The 15,688-nt window shown below is 46.4% G+C and overlaps 2 protein-coding genes across 2 annotated transcripts; both read left to right on the forward strand.

Annotated features, from left to right (window-relative positions):
* Positions 1-4,447: 4,447 nt before the first annotated feature.
* LOC136492328 (uncharacterized) lies at positions 4,448-8,478 on the forward strand. Its single transcript, XM_066488388.1, has 7 exons — positions 4,448-4,742; positions 6,372-6,556; positions 6,685-6,721; positions 7,316-7,389; positions 7,503-7,596; positions 7,692-7,774; positions 7,877-8,478. The coding sequence occupies exons 2-7, from the start codon at positions 6,485-6,487 to the stop codon at positions 8,045-8,047; spliced, it is 531 nt and encodes a 176-aa protein (XP_066344485.1). The 5' UTR covers positions 4,448-4,742; positions 6,372-6,484; the 3' UTR covers positions 8,048-8,478.
* A 559-nt stretch (positions 8,479-9,037) lies between these two features.
* On the forward strand, positions 9,038-11,162 carry LOC136492337 (uncharacterized). Its single transcript, XM_066488395.1, has one exon. It carries the CDS (start codon positions 9,175-9,177, stop codon positions 10,750-10,752), a length of 1,578 nt encoding a protein of 525 aa, XP_066344492.1. The 5' UTR covers positions 9,038-9,174; the 3' UTR covers positions 10,753-11,162.
* Positions 11,163-15,688: the final 4,526 nt, after the last annotated feature.

A 15,688-nucleotide genomic window follows, 5' to 3' on the forward strand; every position in this document is an offset into this window, starting at 1 on the left:
CTTAAAAGAGTCACAATCCTGATGAACAATATAAATAAGATGTTTACTTGAATCATAAGTTGATTGCCCAAGACATCTCAGAAGCAAGCTTAAGTAGAACTTGGATCCACCAAGGTACAAGCCATAGAGAGAGCACCGATAGACCGGTACTTCCTCTAAACTCTTTTCTCACTCTCTATCTCACTATTTCTATTTATAAGACTAGATCCTATGGAGGACTAATCTTCTCTTGATAGCTGGCTCTGATCTTGATGAGGAGGATATGAATTAGGGTTTCAAGATGGCTTCAGGGAGGGGGGAGGGGGTGCCTTATAAAGGGAAGATGGAGTAGGAGGCAAGGCATTGCCATGTCATCGATCCATGTCAACTCCCTCGTTCACCATTGTCTAAACCGACTTAAAAGGACAGTGTAGATGCAATCTAGGAAGCTTGGAGAACCAACATTCGAAGCAGAGACTGACGGGAGGGGCCCACATGGCAGCCCCTCAGGGTCTCCTTCGGTGGGTTGCCTTCTGGTGTGTTCTAGATCCTTCCCAAGTAGTTTACGTTGCGGATAAACGTGATGTAATCTAACAATTAAGTTCCCCTTAATGGTTTTCTGAATAAACCCTACTAAAAACACAGATTTACCAAAACTTGTTGAATTTGTCAGTTTAAACCCCTATATCTATGTTTGGTGATGGAATTAAGTATATATGCAAGTTATGTTGATGATTTATGATTGATGTTAATGACTGTCAACACCTGCCTGGGTCATGAACCCTAAAACAATGGCACACTGGCTTGGCAAGGCTTAGCAGTCATGTACCACATTGTCAGGGCATCCTAACAAGGTCGAACGCAATGGCCACCTACCGCATTGAATGCACCAACCCATGAGGGGTTGAGCGACGAAGCTCGAATAGGCCATGACTATGAACCCGTACACGAATACACACATATCTCAACGCTTTCACGATCACTTCATCAACGCAAAAATGCTCGGGGGCTACTGTCTGGGTTATAACCCTAGGGTGTCTCAAGGCATCGATTAGTTAGCAGGCCGAGCAGCCCATGATACATCAACCAACAAAAGCCTGAACGACCAAGGCCTAGCTGATCCAAGAAAACCAGGCCAAGCGCTAAGGCGGGAGTCGACCACAACCCCTTCATCAGACTTAGCCGCACTGCCGTACGAGAAACGCACGACCTCTCCACCATCTTGACCCTTGGGAAGAATGGGGAGAGGTCGAGCTCAGCCAGGAACACCTGTTCTGACAATGGTAGGCATGCCACTCTGACCCCGCAAGGACCAAGGGGACAACGGTCACCTTGGTCCGGTCAGACGCCATCCCTACTCCACACAGCTCAGACAAGACAACACCGCCCAAGGCAGTGACGACTGGTACGATAACCACTGTCCAAATACAACCCGACAAGATGCATGTACCATTCCACCCACTACGGGATGGGATCCACGACGAAGGCCTTAACTTAGAGACCATCTAGACTGGCAGGAGCCATGACCCCAACGATCGGGATCGTGGCCCTCAGGTCCACCAGCCAGCTCGGCGATCGACGACCTAGGGGCGGCTACCAACTCCTGTACGATGCCCCAGAAAACCACGAGGTGATGGTGAAGACCACGGTGAAGACCACATCGCATTGGACGGTTGGCGAACCATCACCGTGCCTACAGTGCCGCCACGGCGGGCACAGTAGCACCATGCCACACCATGTCGCGATGTGGCCACAGGACAGTGACGACAACCATGCCCGGACATTCACCATAAGGCGACGTAGCTTGCAAGCCAAGTTAGTTATGGGCGACGTAGCTTGCAAGCCAAGTTAGTTATGACCTCCCTCAGGCTCACGACCCTTTGGTCTGGAGAACCTCCTTCTTTGTACACGCCCTGGCCTCGAACTCTATATAAGGGCAGCCAGGGCACCCGTCTCAAAATATCCTCTATCATTTTACTCATTCTCCATCGTAGTAGGGCTCCTGGAGCTCCCCTTCTGGCAGTCCATTTCCTAGCACTAGCTCTCCAACCTCTTTCACCATTCTTGCACCTCGTTGTAAGAACTTCAGAGCATTCAAGCGAGGAACACGCACTCAATCATCTCTGAGACTAGACGTAGGGCTCCAGCCTAAACCAATATAAATCCTCGTGTCTTTTGCATGCTACCATCGTCTTCCTAAAGCAGCGCGACAATCGTATAAATTTACTTAGTCCGATTTACAAAACACCGACAATATCTATTATACCTAATATTAAAAACGGTAAGTTTCCTTCTTCCCTCTCTTACTTTCTTGTCCACGTTTCTCACTCTTATCCTTCTCAGTTTAAGTTTAGAGTCGTAAAACATTCACTCTCATCCTTCTCTTACTTTCTTCTCGTTGTGAGCTGTCACCTAAGCTCATGCTCTCTCTCTCCGTGCCACAAAGAATGTCATTCTCACTCTTCGTGAAAGTCAAACATTTTTAACTTTGATCAATTATATATATAAAAAAATATTAATATTTATAATACATAATTAATACCATTAGATCATGAAAAATATATTTTTATAATAAATTTATCTAGTGATATAAACGTTGCTAGTACTCCCTCCATACTCAAAAATCAAGTCGTTTTGGATATAATTTAGCATGCCAATGAGGAATTAACTAGGGTGTATTTTTCCATGTTTTCTCTTATTAAATATGGTAGTGGGTACATTTTATTCGGTGAACGTTTACAGCTGAGCTGGTTATTGCGGTGAGGCTCGAGGCATGACGTCAGGGTTCGATCTCTCTCTTGGATGGAATTTTTGTGATTTTTTTTTCCTTGCGCTCGCTCTGCCGCTGATAGCCTGATAGCTGCATGCCAGCATGACACTGCGTGCGTTTTTTTTTTTTTTTTTTTTAGCCTTGGCGCGGATAGCTGCATGCCTGCATGGCACTGGGTTGCCTTTGCGGCTTTAGCGCGGATCGCGCTCGATTTTTGTGCCTGTTTTTCGCTAGCTGTACCGGCCGGCCGGCACGACGTCAGCCTACGGGCGGCGGCGCGGGGCCAGGGCGCGACGGTCGTCGAGGCTCTCCAGGCACACCTGGGCACGCGCTCGCTCGCCTATGGGCGCGGCTGCGAGCAGAGACGGACCGCCAGCTCCGCAGCTGGGAAGGTGGCTCGGACGGCAGGGAGCGCGGCGGCCATGGCGAGCTCCTGGTCCGGCCATGGCGGGTACCGCTCCTGGTCGCTCCATCTTTGCATCTTCGCTTCCTCCGGAGCCTCCTCGATCGGCCGGTCTACACGACGCGATGGACTCTGGCGCGACGACGCGACGGACTCCGGCGCGACCTCCAGCGCGACGGAGTCCGGCGTGATCTCATCTCTTCTTCTTCGTCCTCCTATAGCAAGCTAGCGCAGTCTCTCTCTTGGATGCGCGACGTGATCGAGGAAACGCGATCAATTTAATGCCCTGGGGACTTACTAGCGTCGGGGCTCGGGGCACGGGAGACGAAGGACGGGGCAACTTCGTCCAAAACGGTGTGAAGGGAGGCTAAACGACTTGAAAACAATCCCAGTAGCCGAAACGACTTGCAGCTTTTATTCAGCTTATAAGTCTAAATTTATCAGCTAACGAATAGTATTTTTTTCTCACACTAAATCAATCAATCATATATTTAGCCATAGCTTATAAACCAATCTAGCTTAAAGGAACATGTCGTTGATTTTGAGTATGAAAGGAGTACTATCTAAGGAAACTATTCTTTATAAAGTTAGTTAAACTTAAAAAAAATTATCATCATAAATCTTATAGTGTCATTCTTTTTGGGACAGTATCGATATTGTGGCATGTATGTCTATGGCTTAGGGCCGGTTTGATTCTAAATAAGTCACCTACTTATAAGTTAAAAAGTGAAATAAGTGATTGATTTTATTAAACACCATCAATTTATAAGTCACCCTACTTATAAGAAATAAGTTGGTTCACCCCTGCTTAAAGCTTATAAGCCACTTTTTTCGCGTGAGGCCCACACCTTTCACTTAACAGGCATAAGCTTATAAGAGCAAGGCTAATAATACAGCCGGTTTGCTGGCTGTAAGGTTCCTTACAACCTTCTCTCAGCCCACTTATATAGTAGTTAGCTCTTTACAGTTAATACATGGCCCACTTGTCTCTCTCACAGACTTTTTTAGTTTTTTGCCCAAGCCGACTGTAAGCTTACAGCTCTCTCCTACTCTCTCTCCTCCACCTCAGTATTTAGTTGGCTTACAGCCTGTTATTATACTTGCTTTAAGTCATCTACAATTAAATAGATATAACTTATAAATCACTAAATTTTAGTCACCTAGCTCAATAAGTCACTTGACTTATGAAACCAAACGTAGCCTTACTTTGCATTTTTTTTTTTTTTTTTGACTTAACGGCTTGCGGAGACAACATGCACCTTTTTTTTTATATAGTAGAGTCAATCTAGGATCAACCTCGTCCCTCGCCTCTCTCGAGTCGCGTCCCGAGCCCTGCTCTCGTTCGGCCCCACCGCCGCTGTGGACGGCTGGACGCGGACGCGAGGTGCGAGGACGCGCCGGGGCCCGCCTCTCCGTCTCCTCCTATTCCTCGCCTGCTCTCTCGCCCCTCGCCCTTGCTCCATCGCCCTCCTGTTCACCCCCGCCGCCGCTGCGGACGCGAGGAGCGACGACACGCCGGCGCCCGCCTCTCCGTTGCCGCCTCCTCCCTATCACGCGAGGAGGGTGCCGCTGCCTGCGCAGTAGCCTCTGGTAAGCTCCTCGAGTTCCGATTGTCCTGGTGCGGTCTGGGTTTCCCTTTTGATTGTTTGCCCTTGAAGCGTTTGATGCAATGTCTCAAGGCAGTGCGTGCTGAGCTGCTGAATATACCAAATTCAGATGCTTGTTTCTGATCCAACATTCTAACACAATGAAATGGCTTAGGTTTGCGTATAATGAAGAAACAAGTGAAGAGTTTGCTGTTCTGTTTAATTTGTACTGCATTTCTGTGTTGAGTGCTTTATATCAGAGACATTGGTCCAATTTTTTCTGCTACTTCTTTTCCTGGTAGGTTGTTATAATTGTTTACTTAGTTCTCCATGTAACAAAATGGAAGGTGCAGCTCTAATATGTGAGTGATAGGTTAAGGGATGAGATCAAGTTTCCATACAACATATGGATTACTTGAATGTGTTTCAGGAATATTGATTGCCCGTACAGATTGTGTATCTTACATTAGTTCCGTCAATCATTTGTGGTACACACTATATTTTAAGGCAACAAGCCAACAACAAATCTCACAATGGCATTTGTGTCTCTTACATTAGTTCCTGTCAATCATTTGTGTTACTTAATCCATGACTATGCTATATTCACTCACAATTGTTGAATCTGAGAGTGCCATTGTGCATGTTTTTCGGGTGGGGCGGGGTCTCTAATGGCTCTTTTTCTTTGTCTCTTTGGTGAACATGACGTTCTGTTTATCTTTTAGCTGGGTTATGGTCACTAAACGAAACTTAACTTCAATGCTAATGCTATATGCTTCAGGGCATATTGCAGTTTCTTCACTTTGCACTTTGCGTTCTCCAGAAATAAAAATGTTTTCCTCTTGTTTTCCTAAACTGGAACAGAATAAACAGATTGCCCTTTCTATGCACTCATGACTCGTAATATCATTTCTTACGTAGCACTACTATCACTGTATTTGCATTAATTTGGAGTATCATGTTAACCCTGCATTCTTTTATCTCTTGCATCGCATAAAGTTAGTGAGCATTCCATCTTCTACAAACTTTTTAAAATAGCGATCTTCTACAAAGTATGTACTCCCTCCATCCCAAAAAGCTGGGTCTGCATATGTTATCAATCCTCTTTTAGCTACCTCCTTGCACATGCTTCTAAACTCTTGTTGCTATAGATATTGAGCCACTTAAACTCAGTGTACTTGTGTTTTGACCATATATTGAAACTTTTAACTGTATATTGTGAGTTCCCCATAGACAATTGCTCTAATTCTGAGGCATATTATGTATAGTGTATTTTTAGCCGAATTGGTGTAAATTCCTATAAAGATAAGAATGATCTTCATGCCCCTCTTTGTATTTTTAGGGTGCTGCAAATAAGGCTTTGTGTTGGTGCTATGTGAAGCATAAATCTCTAATTAAAATAAGGTTCATGATCAGAGACTATTTGTTGTTATAGGTTTTAGATGTTCTACGCTAAAAATTTTGAGGTTCCCATAGTAACGCAAGGGCATCTGCTAGTACTAGGCCCTAGCTAGTACCAAAGTAAAGCCCACACAAGAGGCACTGTGGCATTGGCAATGGTGGTCCTTAGTCCCTTTCTCTGGTTTCCTTTTGAGTCAATAAAAAAAAATCCCGATCCTGATGTGTTGTTCTTCAGCGGCGGCGCCAGCGCTGGCCTCCTCGCTACCTCAGCTCTGCCGGGCCAGCCAAGAGAAATAAGTCGCCACGGCGCCGAAAGGTAAATCATTGGATTCTAGGTGGAGGAGATTCATGTTCACGAATGCGCAGCGCCAGGTCGAGCGCACCGGCCGTTCCGGCACTCCGCGAGACCAATACCTTCAGGTCAGTCCTGTCCCTGGTCCCTCCCTTTGTTTTTTTCATTCCCCGTCGATTGGTGCTGGCGCTGGACATTCACCTTGCAAATCCGTTTCTCGCTGATTTACCTGTTCCGCTTGATTGCTTGTGCCCAGGATCTCGTGACCCAGTTCCAGAACGCCACGGATGAAGGTTGGTGTCTACCTTACGCTTGGTTCTTTTACAGGCCACCGTTCAGCCCAGTCTCTCTGTAATTCTCTAGCTTCTTGAGTGTCAGTTTAGGAAGCAGTCTCGGCAGCAATGCGCTTTAGTCTGAAAATTGTACTAGCAATTTGTGTGATTAGAGGTGATGCTTTTTGCTCCTGGTTGATTGTTTCATTGGGATGGAATCTATTACATGGATTAGTTCAAGTGTAAAGATGTTTTAGTATTGAGTTATACTTCACTATTGGATACTATAGACAATTAGAGCAGATCTAGAGGGCAAAACAAAGATATGCAGCATAAGCTAAACTGGTGTAAACATCTAAAGAAAAAGAATGAAAATATGCAGCACAGACTAATTCAACCAAAACAAGAACATCTGGTCCGTGTGTCAGCAGTACTTGCTATATGTATGCTTTCTGGATGCTCTGATTAGGATTCAGACAGATGAGCATTGAAAAATTATCCCGTGTGGGCAATTTATAAAGGAGAAGCTCATGGAGATGATGTATTCTTTATGTTGAACTCTATAAGTTCCATGCTATTATAAATTGTACACTCACTTTATCTGTCTTGTTTCAGAATCTAAGGAGAAGATAGCTGCTAACTTGGCAAATTTTGCTTATGACCCTTTTAATTATGCCTTCATGCGCCAGGTTGATTCCACTAAACTTTTCTTTTGGAACACTTGTTGCAGATTTCCTGTAAAGACAATCTTGAATTGGCTTTATTACTTTACAACTGTTTAACTCTGCTTTTATTTTCTCAGCTGAATGTTCTTGAGTTATTCTTGGACTGCATTACAGAGCCAAATGAAAGGCTTGTCGAGTTCGGCATTGGTGGAATATGCAACTCCTGTGTTGGTGAGCAACACAATACCTTGAATTCTATTATTTATTATTCGATGTGAATTCAATGAAGCACTCAACACCTTCTGTGTCCACCTTTCTACATGCAGATCCTGCAAATGCTTCAATCATTACTCAGTGTGGTGGAATCCCATTGGTTATACAATGCTTATCGAGCCCAGTGCGGAATACTGTAAGTATTTCTGAAGCTAATGACACTATAACATTGGTACCTCCAAATTCCGTACATGTAGTCCTCATGTGAACAATTTCCCTTTTGATGATTGCATGACAGGTGACTTGTGCACTTGGGGCTTTGTATTATCTTTGCAACCCTTTGACAAAGAAGGAGATATTGAAACCAGACGTAGTTAGGACTATAAGAGAGTGTGCTTCAGCTGGAGCTGTCAACACCAGCTTCAGCAATCTGGCGAATGCTTTCCTGGAGAAACATGTTGATCCATGATATTCTCTGAGAGTTTTACAGGGTAGAGTAAAGCTTACGCATTTCATGTACTTGTCCTGTTTTCATATTCTCGATATATGAACTAAAGAAGAGCTGAGAACAAATCTGATTTCATTGTTTTGGGTAGGATGCTTTGCAAAGTTGTCATAATGTTGTATATATAAGGGAATTGAGCAAGGGCTCCCTTTGGAACTCAGGAATTTCACACGAAAAGTGCCGAAAGCAAGAAAAAAAATCCTGCATTCTAAACGGGGCCTAAAAGAGATTTAAAAATGAAAGTCGGTTTCCAGGCCGGGTTCGAAAACCTGCTATGCACCCATCTGATATTCGAGAATGTAGCTTCTTCTGTTCTTGGATTGTCATCTTGCCAATTGCTTGTGAATGAATATTCACTGAAGTCGCAATGTAGCATCGTGAGTTATTTGTTTTCGCTTTTCAATCGGCGCTGTAAGACTAGACTACCTAAGGTGGGACATGATGATCTTCCTCACAATTTTACGTATCAACTATGCTCCTGTCGATAAATAAGCGCATGCTTTAAGTATGGACCAATGCATATTTAGCTTGTTTACTGTGATAATTCTGGCGTTGTCAGAACATTTCAAGAATTGTTGTTCTTTTTTCGAAAGATCAGAACATTTCAAGAATTGAACTAGCGCGATGCATGCAGGTTGCAGCATCTTCATGTTCTACTTTGCTCAAGGAAAACACACTTTTTTAAAAGGAAGGAAAAACTTTTCGAAGAGTGGCATTCTGCAAAAATTGGTTTATTCGCTCGCGGCTCGAGTCCGTTCTCCGTTCCATTCCATTTCCACACCGCTAGGGCGATGGGAAGGAAGGAGGAGGTAGCATAGACTTCAGGGCCCATGAGCCGACCTTGTCTAAAAGCCCATATGGCATCAGGATTCAGGAGTGGCCTCGCAATTCCTTAACTGAGAAGCCCACGCGGTCGTGGACTCCGTCACCGCATTCGTCACCACCTCTGCCGCTTCCCCGCCGCCGCCTCCTTCCCCTGCGCTGCGATTACAAAATCCTAGGACAATTCTCCACCAATTCCTCTAATCCCTCGTCGCTAGGTAGTTCCTGCGCCTCCATCCCGATCCCCTGTTGATTCAATCGTAATCAGGATGCTGCCCGGATCGGCGCCGGCGGCCGGCGGCACCGGTATGTTCGTGCCGGCGGCGACGGCGGGCACGGTGCTCTGCTGCACGTGCGGCGTGTCCATGCAGCCCAACCCGGCCAACATGTGCGCGCGCTGCCTGCGCGCGCGCGTCGACATCACCGAGGGCGTCCCGCGCCACGCCGCCGTGGTCTACTGCCCCGACTGCTCCTCCTACCTCCAGCCGCCGCGGTCCTGGCTCCGCGCCACGCCCGAGTCGCCCGAGCTCATGCAGATCCTGCTCCGCAGAATCAACCGCCCGCTCGCGCGGCTCCGCGTCTCCCTCTCCGGCGCCGAGTTCGTCTTCTCCGAGCCCCACTCCAAGCGCCTCCGCCTCAAGCTCCGCCTCCGCCGCGAGGTGCTCCACGGCATCGTCCTCGAGCAGACGCACCCCGTCGAGTTCGTCGTCCACGACCGACTCTGCGACTCCTGCTCCCGCGCGCAGGCCAACCCCGACCAGTGGGTCGCCGTCGTCCAGCTCCGCCAGCACGTGCCCCACCGCCGCACCTTCCTCTACCTCGAGCAGCTCCTCCTCAAGCACCGTCAGGCTTCCCTCGCGATCCGAGTCGCGGCAGCCCCCGGCGGCCTCGACTTCTTCTTCGGCTCGCGCTCCCATGCCGCCCGCCTGGTTGACTTCCTCGCCACCGTCGCTCCTATCCAAACTTCTACAGCGAAGCAGCTCGTCTCGCACGACACCAAGAGCAGCGTCTACAACTACAAGTACACCTTTTCGGTCGAGATCTGCCCCATCTGCCGCGAGGACCTCATCGCGCTCGGCCCCCAGGCGTCCCGGGACATGGGTGGCCTTGGCCCGCTCGTGCTCTGTGTCAAGGTCACAAATGCCATTGCTCTTCTTGATCCCCTCACGTTGCGAGTGCACCACCTGGAGGAGAAAAAATACAGGGTGTATAATTTCAAGGGAGCTCTCACCAGCAAGCAGCTCGTGGAGTACATTGTGCTCGACATCGAACAAGAATCGCCTGAAATTTCCATTGATGGGTCTCGTTACCAATTGGCTTATGCGCAGGTTGCTCGGGTGTCAGATTTCGGGAAAAATGACACCATCTTTACTGTGCGGACGCATCTTGGGCACCTGCTGAACCCTGGGGATCATGCCCTTGGGTATGATCTCTATGGTGCCAACCTGAATGATGATGACATGGACACGGCTATGACCCGGTACAGCTTACCTGAGGTTGTTCTTGTCAAGAAGAGCTATGAGAAGAGGCCTCGCACACGGAGATGGAAGCTTAAGAGGTTGCCGGTTGAGGAAGATGCTGCTAACAAGGCCAAGGGCGAGGAAGAGAAGAGGCTAGATGAGTATGAGGCTTTCCTCAGGGATTTGGAGCTGGACCCAGAGATGAGGTTCAAGATGGATCTGTACAAGAATGAGGACTATAGGTCTGAGATGGCATCAACAGTTGGTGATGATATCCCTACGGTGCCAATTGAGGAGTTGATTGAGGACTTGACCCTTGGTGACGATGAGGATGAAGGGGAAGAAGCTGTGGAAGGCAACACTCATGCTGGAATGCTGGAATGGTGATATCCCTACGGTGTCACCCTGGTCGCTTGTTGGTTTCAGCCAGGCTTATTCAACCAGCCAACAGTGTTTTCCTCTCACAACAAACCAGCACCAGCCAGTCCAAACCAGTCCAGAAACCAACAAACAGCAGAACACTGTCTACTATTTGTTTGTGCATTGCTGACTGAGATGGGTTGGCCTGCCTGCCCCTTCAGGTCATAGGTCTGAGATGCGCCTGTCAGTTATCATATATGTTATTTTTTCGTCATTATTACTGCTATAAGTTAGAATTTTCGTGGTACTGCTTAAGTTTTGAATTCTGCTGTTTGTTGGAATCAACTTTATTTCAACCCTTATACTGTGTATTGGAGGTGTTACAACCATGCCCAGCTTTACATTAAATATTTATTAAAAAAAACTTTACATTAAAAGGATTTTCTATGCAGCTTGTGATCTGTTGTTTCCTTGTCACCTTGTTGCCCATCACAGCACTTCATAAGTTCTAAATTTTCGATTTTATAATTTCTGTTGATGATGCTGTCACCCTGTCTTTACCTGAGCACAGTGACTGTGACTCTTGAACAGTACTCTTATGTTGTTTGTTACTCCTTTACTCGTTGATCATTCTGATAGCGGGGCAAGAGAAGGTCTGAACTGGCTCATTACAATTACCATATATGTCCCTCCTGATTGTTAGAGTTTTCCTAATAAACGCTTCCATGATAAGCTGCACAAGATTATGGTCTGATTTAGTTTCTGTGTTTTAGTATATAAAATGAGAGCTATAGGGAGAATCATGGCTACAAAAGGCTCAATGCGTTGTTTGGCCTCTAGTTTCAATTTATTTTGGTTATAAACGGTTTATAAGCTATGTTTTAACTGGGATCGACCGCACTGTATTGGTGGTGGGATGTTAACAACCATGTTTTTTGTCAGTTTCTCTATGGGTACTTAAATTTTCAGTTTCAAAGTTTCTTGTGCTATCATGATGATTGTTTTCATTCAAGTAATTCTATCAATTAATATGTTGTTCTAATTCACTGGTTATTCTTAGTTGATCAAATTTAAGTGGCACATACTAATTAAGCTGTATTTATTTTCAGAACATCAATTAGCTGATTAGTACCTGTTTCCCCAACTTCTCAATATCCTGTGCCTCCCAAAATAGCCGTATACCTGGTCATTCCACTGATCATTCTGGTCGTTCCTTTCGTCTTGGTACTGGCCAAAAGCCCAAGATTCTTTGATATTGCACCAACCGCATCTCCTACTGGCCTGTTCGGCCTTACAACTCTTTTATCTTACCCAGGTTCGTTAGATATCGGCAAAATTCGACTCCCAAGAACCTCGCCACCACCTCCATTTGCCGAGGCTCCTATCCCCGCAATTGTAGGTCCATTTTGCCGAGGCCTCTATACCACAATTGACGGTCGGACTTCCCCCATGCTCGCGCCGCTCCGCAGTGGGAGTTCCTCTGAATCTCAGCCGCCTCCTAATCTGAATCCGGCGTTCGTGAAACCAGGAAACACCAATCAAGTAGCTGAGCAACTTTGACTCCTATCCCCGTTTGGTTATCAATGAACTTAGTAGTAAAACTCTATTCATATATGTTAAATTTAAATATATGCACTTCGAGTTAATTGAGTAAATATCTGAACAGAAATCTGAATCCGAGACATCCGTTTTGCATTCATATTCGAAAATATTCGTATCCGTATTCGAATTCGAATGAAAATATGGTAAAAGGTGATATCTGGATGTGATTCCATGTGAATCCAATCTGTTTTCGTCCCTGGGTGCAGTGCCGCCGTCGTGACATTTGCCAAGTCGTCTCCCCTTGTCGGTTCGTTCTCCCATGCAACCACGTGTAAGCGTGGCAAGGTGCCGCCGCGTCACCATCGCATTGGCCGGGCCTACCTGGTACGGACCCATGCACGGGCTGCATTGACCTAAGGGGTTCTGATGTCAACGATGATGACCTGTGGGGTTCTCATGTACGGCACTGTTCTACTACACTACTTGAGTAGTATTTTTAGTGAACGAATAGTGTTTTTCTCCCACAGAATTTCAGCATAAGCCAAATTCTGTTTTTTATTTGAGAACTTAGTATATTTTTTTTTGTTCGAACTCCAAACATAGCATGTAAATAATATATTTTACGATGGCCTCGATAAGCCCTTTGTACTGGTGAACTTCAGTTCAGTATTTGAGATTGTTTGCAATGGTGAATATTTGAATTACTTTTGAGTGTCTATTTTGCCTAGTTGCAAGTACTCCATATTATCTTTTAATGTGTATTTTTGGCATATCTTGCAAACAACTCAGTGCCATAGAAACTTTTGGAATTTATTAGTGGAACTCTAGTTTATAAAGATATAAAATTAAATGTTGTTATTTTTGAAAAAAAATATTGGCGGTCAAGTTATTTGAGTCAAGGACCGTCAACATTGATGAATGAAGATCATCACGCCGCTAGGAATTATGATTCAAGGCTGAGAAAGTCGTGATTTTCAGAAGCACCGCTGAGGATAGACGCCTCTGATACCAACTGTGTTTGCCTTTAGATGTCGGTAGTATATCGTCACAAAGAGCGCAAACCAAGAATAACTTGAGAGGGAGAATGAACCTTTGTTAACTCTCCTTCCAAGTAGCACATATGGCCTCGTTCGCGTGCCCTTAAACCCGGCTTAATCCGTTTCTTTTTTCATCCGGAACAGTGTTTTTCTCTCACAGATTCATCCAGATTCCTCTAAAATTTCTCCAAGCGAACGGGGTCAATGGCATGTTTGTTTGCATTGCCCGTACCCTCGGATTTCTCTGGTTCTCCCCCTCAGCTCGACCCACATGCTGCTCAAAGCAGCTCTTGGCCAGGCCGCCCAGGAACGAAATTGGACTTTGTATTTTTAGGGCCAGGCTTGTTGTGCGCTCAAGCGTGCCAACCGCTGCGTCTGGCATCACCTCCACCGAAGAAACGAGCTCGGTCACCTCCGCACGCTCGCCCATTGTAGCCTCGCCCGAGGGTGGCGGCGGCTATGGCGCCCACCCTGCGCCTCGCCCTGCTCCGCCGAGCCCCAGCCTAGCAGGAGCACCACCTCGTTGTTGCCTGCCCTCGCCCTCCGCCGCCAAAGGCAGCTACCACGAGCTTGTCGCTGCCCGGTACGAACCTGAGGTCAAGCCCGAGCTCATGGCACCGCCTCCGGCTCCTCCCGAACCTGTGCCCCTGCAAGCAGAGCAGGACTAGGAAAACAAACAGTCCCATATACACGCCAATACCGTTCTTTCAGGGCTAGTTTGGATCAATCACTTCTCATGGGGATCGGAGGAGATTGAGAAGAAAATCAGTTCATTTTCCCTTTAATCCAATCCAATCTCCACGTAGAATGGATGTATCCAAACTAGCCCTTCCGTTTGCGTCCTAGCTGTCAGTCTGCACTGCCGGTGCAGTATTGACTCACTGCTTCCCTCTCGTGTTGCAAGTTAGTGGAACGTGGCTCTCGTAATATTGCACTGCGCGCATGCGTTTGGTGGCTTTGTGTTGCGGACTCGCGGTTGCGGTGGTGACTGACTCAGTGTGCACCGTCTGATATTCTGATTTGACATGTATCTAAAGTGTGCATCAGCATTAGGTTCCAGCCGATACTTTCGTAAACTAAAGTGTTGGAATGTGATCGGCTAATCCTGAACTTAATTACGAGATTAATTAAGCGTTAAGTTTTTGTCCACCTACTCATCATTTATTTCTAACTAAATAAGAACTGTCGTGAACGGCGGCAACCATTAGAATTCTAAGGATTCAGCCCTCTAGCCCACAGCGCGATTATAAATAAAAGAAGCACCATTGGCGTCACTATCTCTCTAGTCCCTGTGACTATTCATATAACCAATCAATTAGGCGCTGGAAGGTTTAGGAAGGCCATCTACCCACGTCCATTCAGGTATTGCAAGATCTTCATCGCGTTCTTCACCAACTATGAGCATCAAGCCCCAATCTGGTGAAGACTAAGATCTACTCATCTACATCAACTTCATCACATCTCCAGCGACACAGATGGCGTCCACATGCTCTGGTTAGTATCTAAGATTAATTTTCGCATTTAGATGAGTTAGTGATCATGTTTAGGCTAAGTTAATATCCTGTTAATCTAAGTTCTAATTGAACAATCGGTATCAAGAGCCTACTTAGACCTAACATAATCCTAGGCCAGAGTCAATTTTGTCTTACGCCTCTGTTATATTAGATTAGTTTCGGCTAAGTCAAATTAGATTCATATCAGTTTTTATTAAGATCAGTATTATCAGTCACATGCATGATTAGCTTCTGTGATGTATGTTTATGCTATCTAAGCGTCAAATTAGATTCGTATGAGTTGTCAGTAAGAGATTAGACTTTAATTAGATCCGATCTGAGTTTATGTTCATGATTAGTCTAAGTTCATGGTTAAGTTTTTTTTATTACAGCAATTAGTCTCGGTTTAAGCCAAATCATGATACTAAGTAAGCATTGAGAAGGAGAGGATTCCGCAAAATATGAGAAAAAGACCCTAACCCTAAGGTTAAACATCTAAGATTGAGATTGAGATTAAGGGCGCACCTGTGCGGTTCGTACCTGGTTCTAGATCGGGTCGCTGCTCTAAGTCATAGTGGCTTGTACTCGGTTGAAGGCCGGGTCGCCACCTTCAGATGGTCGCGCTCAGAAGTGCGAGTGCGTGGCTCGTACCCGGTGCCTTGGCCGGGTCACCACCGCCACTGACTGGGCCGCCCCACCATGAGACGCGCCGCCACCGCGGGCCGAGACCCGCTGCTGCGCGCACGGACCTGAGAGGCGCTGCCGCCGCGCGCCTTCGGGGCCAACAGCGCGCGTGCCTTCTGGGGCTACCACCGGCCACCGTCTCGCCATGAGCAAGGGCCGTCGGCTGCAAGCTTGAGAGCACTCGGCGAGCCACTTAGACGGAGCCGC

The sequence above is a fragment of the Miscanthus floridulus genome, chromosome 1 (genome assembly GCF_019320115.1).
Source record: "Miscanthus floridulus cultivar M001 chromosome 1, ASM1932011v1, whole genome shotgun sequence".
Lineage (NCBI taxonomy): Eukaryota > Viridiplantae > Streptophyta > Magnoliopsida > Poales > Poaceae > Miscanthus > Miscanthus floridulus.

Bases quoted from the DNA above. Each gene is read 5' to 3' on its own strand.
- LOC136492328 (XM_066488388.1), top strand. From the start codon at position 6,485: ATGTTCACGAATGCGCAGCGCCAGGTCGAGCGCACCGGCCGTTCCGGC. The intron at 6,557-6,684 runs GTCAGTCCTGTC...GCTTGTGCCCAG, and splicing joins CGCGAGACCAATACCTTCAG to GATCTCGTGACCCAGTTCCA. The intron at 7,597-7,691 runs GTGAGCAACACA...TTCTACATGCAG, and splicing joins AATATGCAACTCCTGTGTTG to ATCCTGCAAATGCTTCAATC.
- LOC136492337 (XM_066488395.1), top strand. From the start codon at position 9,175: ATGCTGCCCGGATCGGCGCCGGCGGCCGGCGGCACCGGTATGTTCGTG.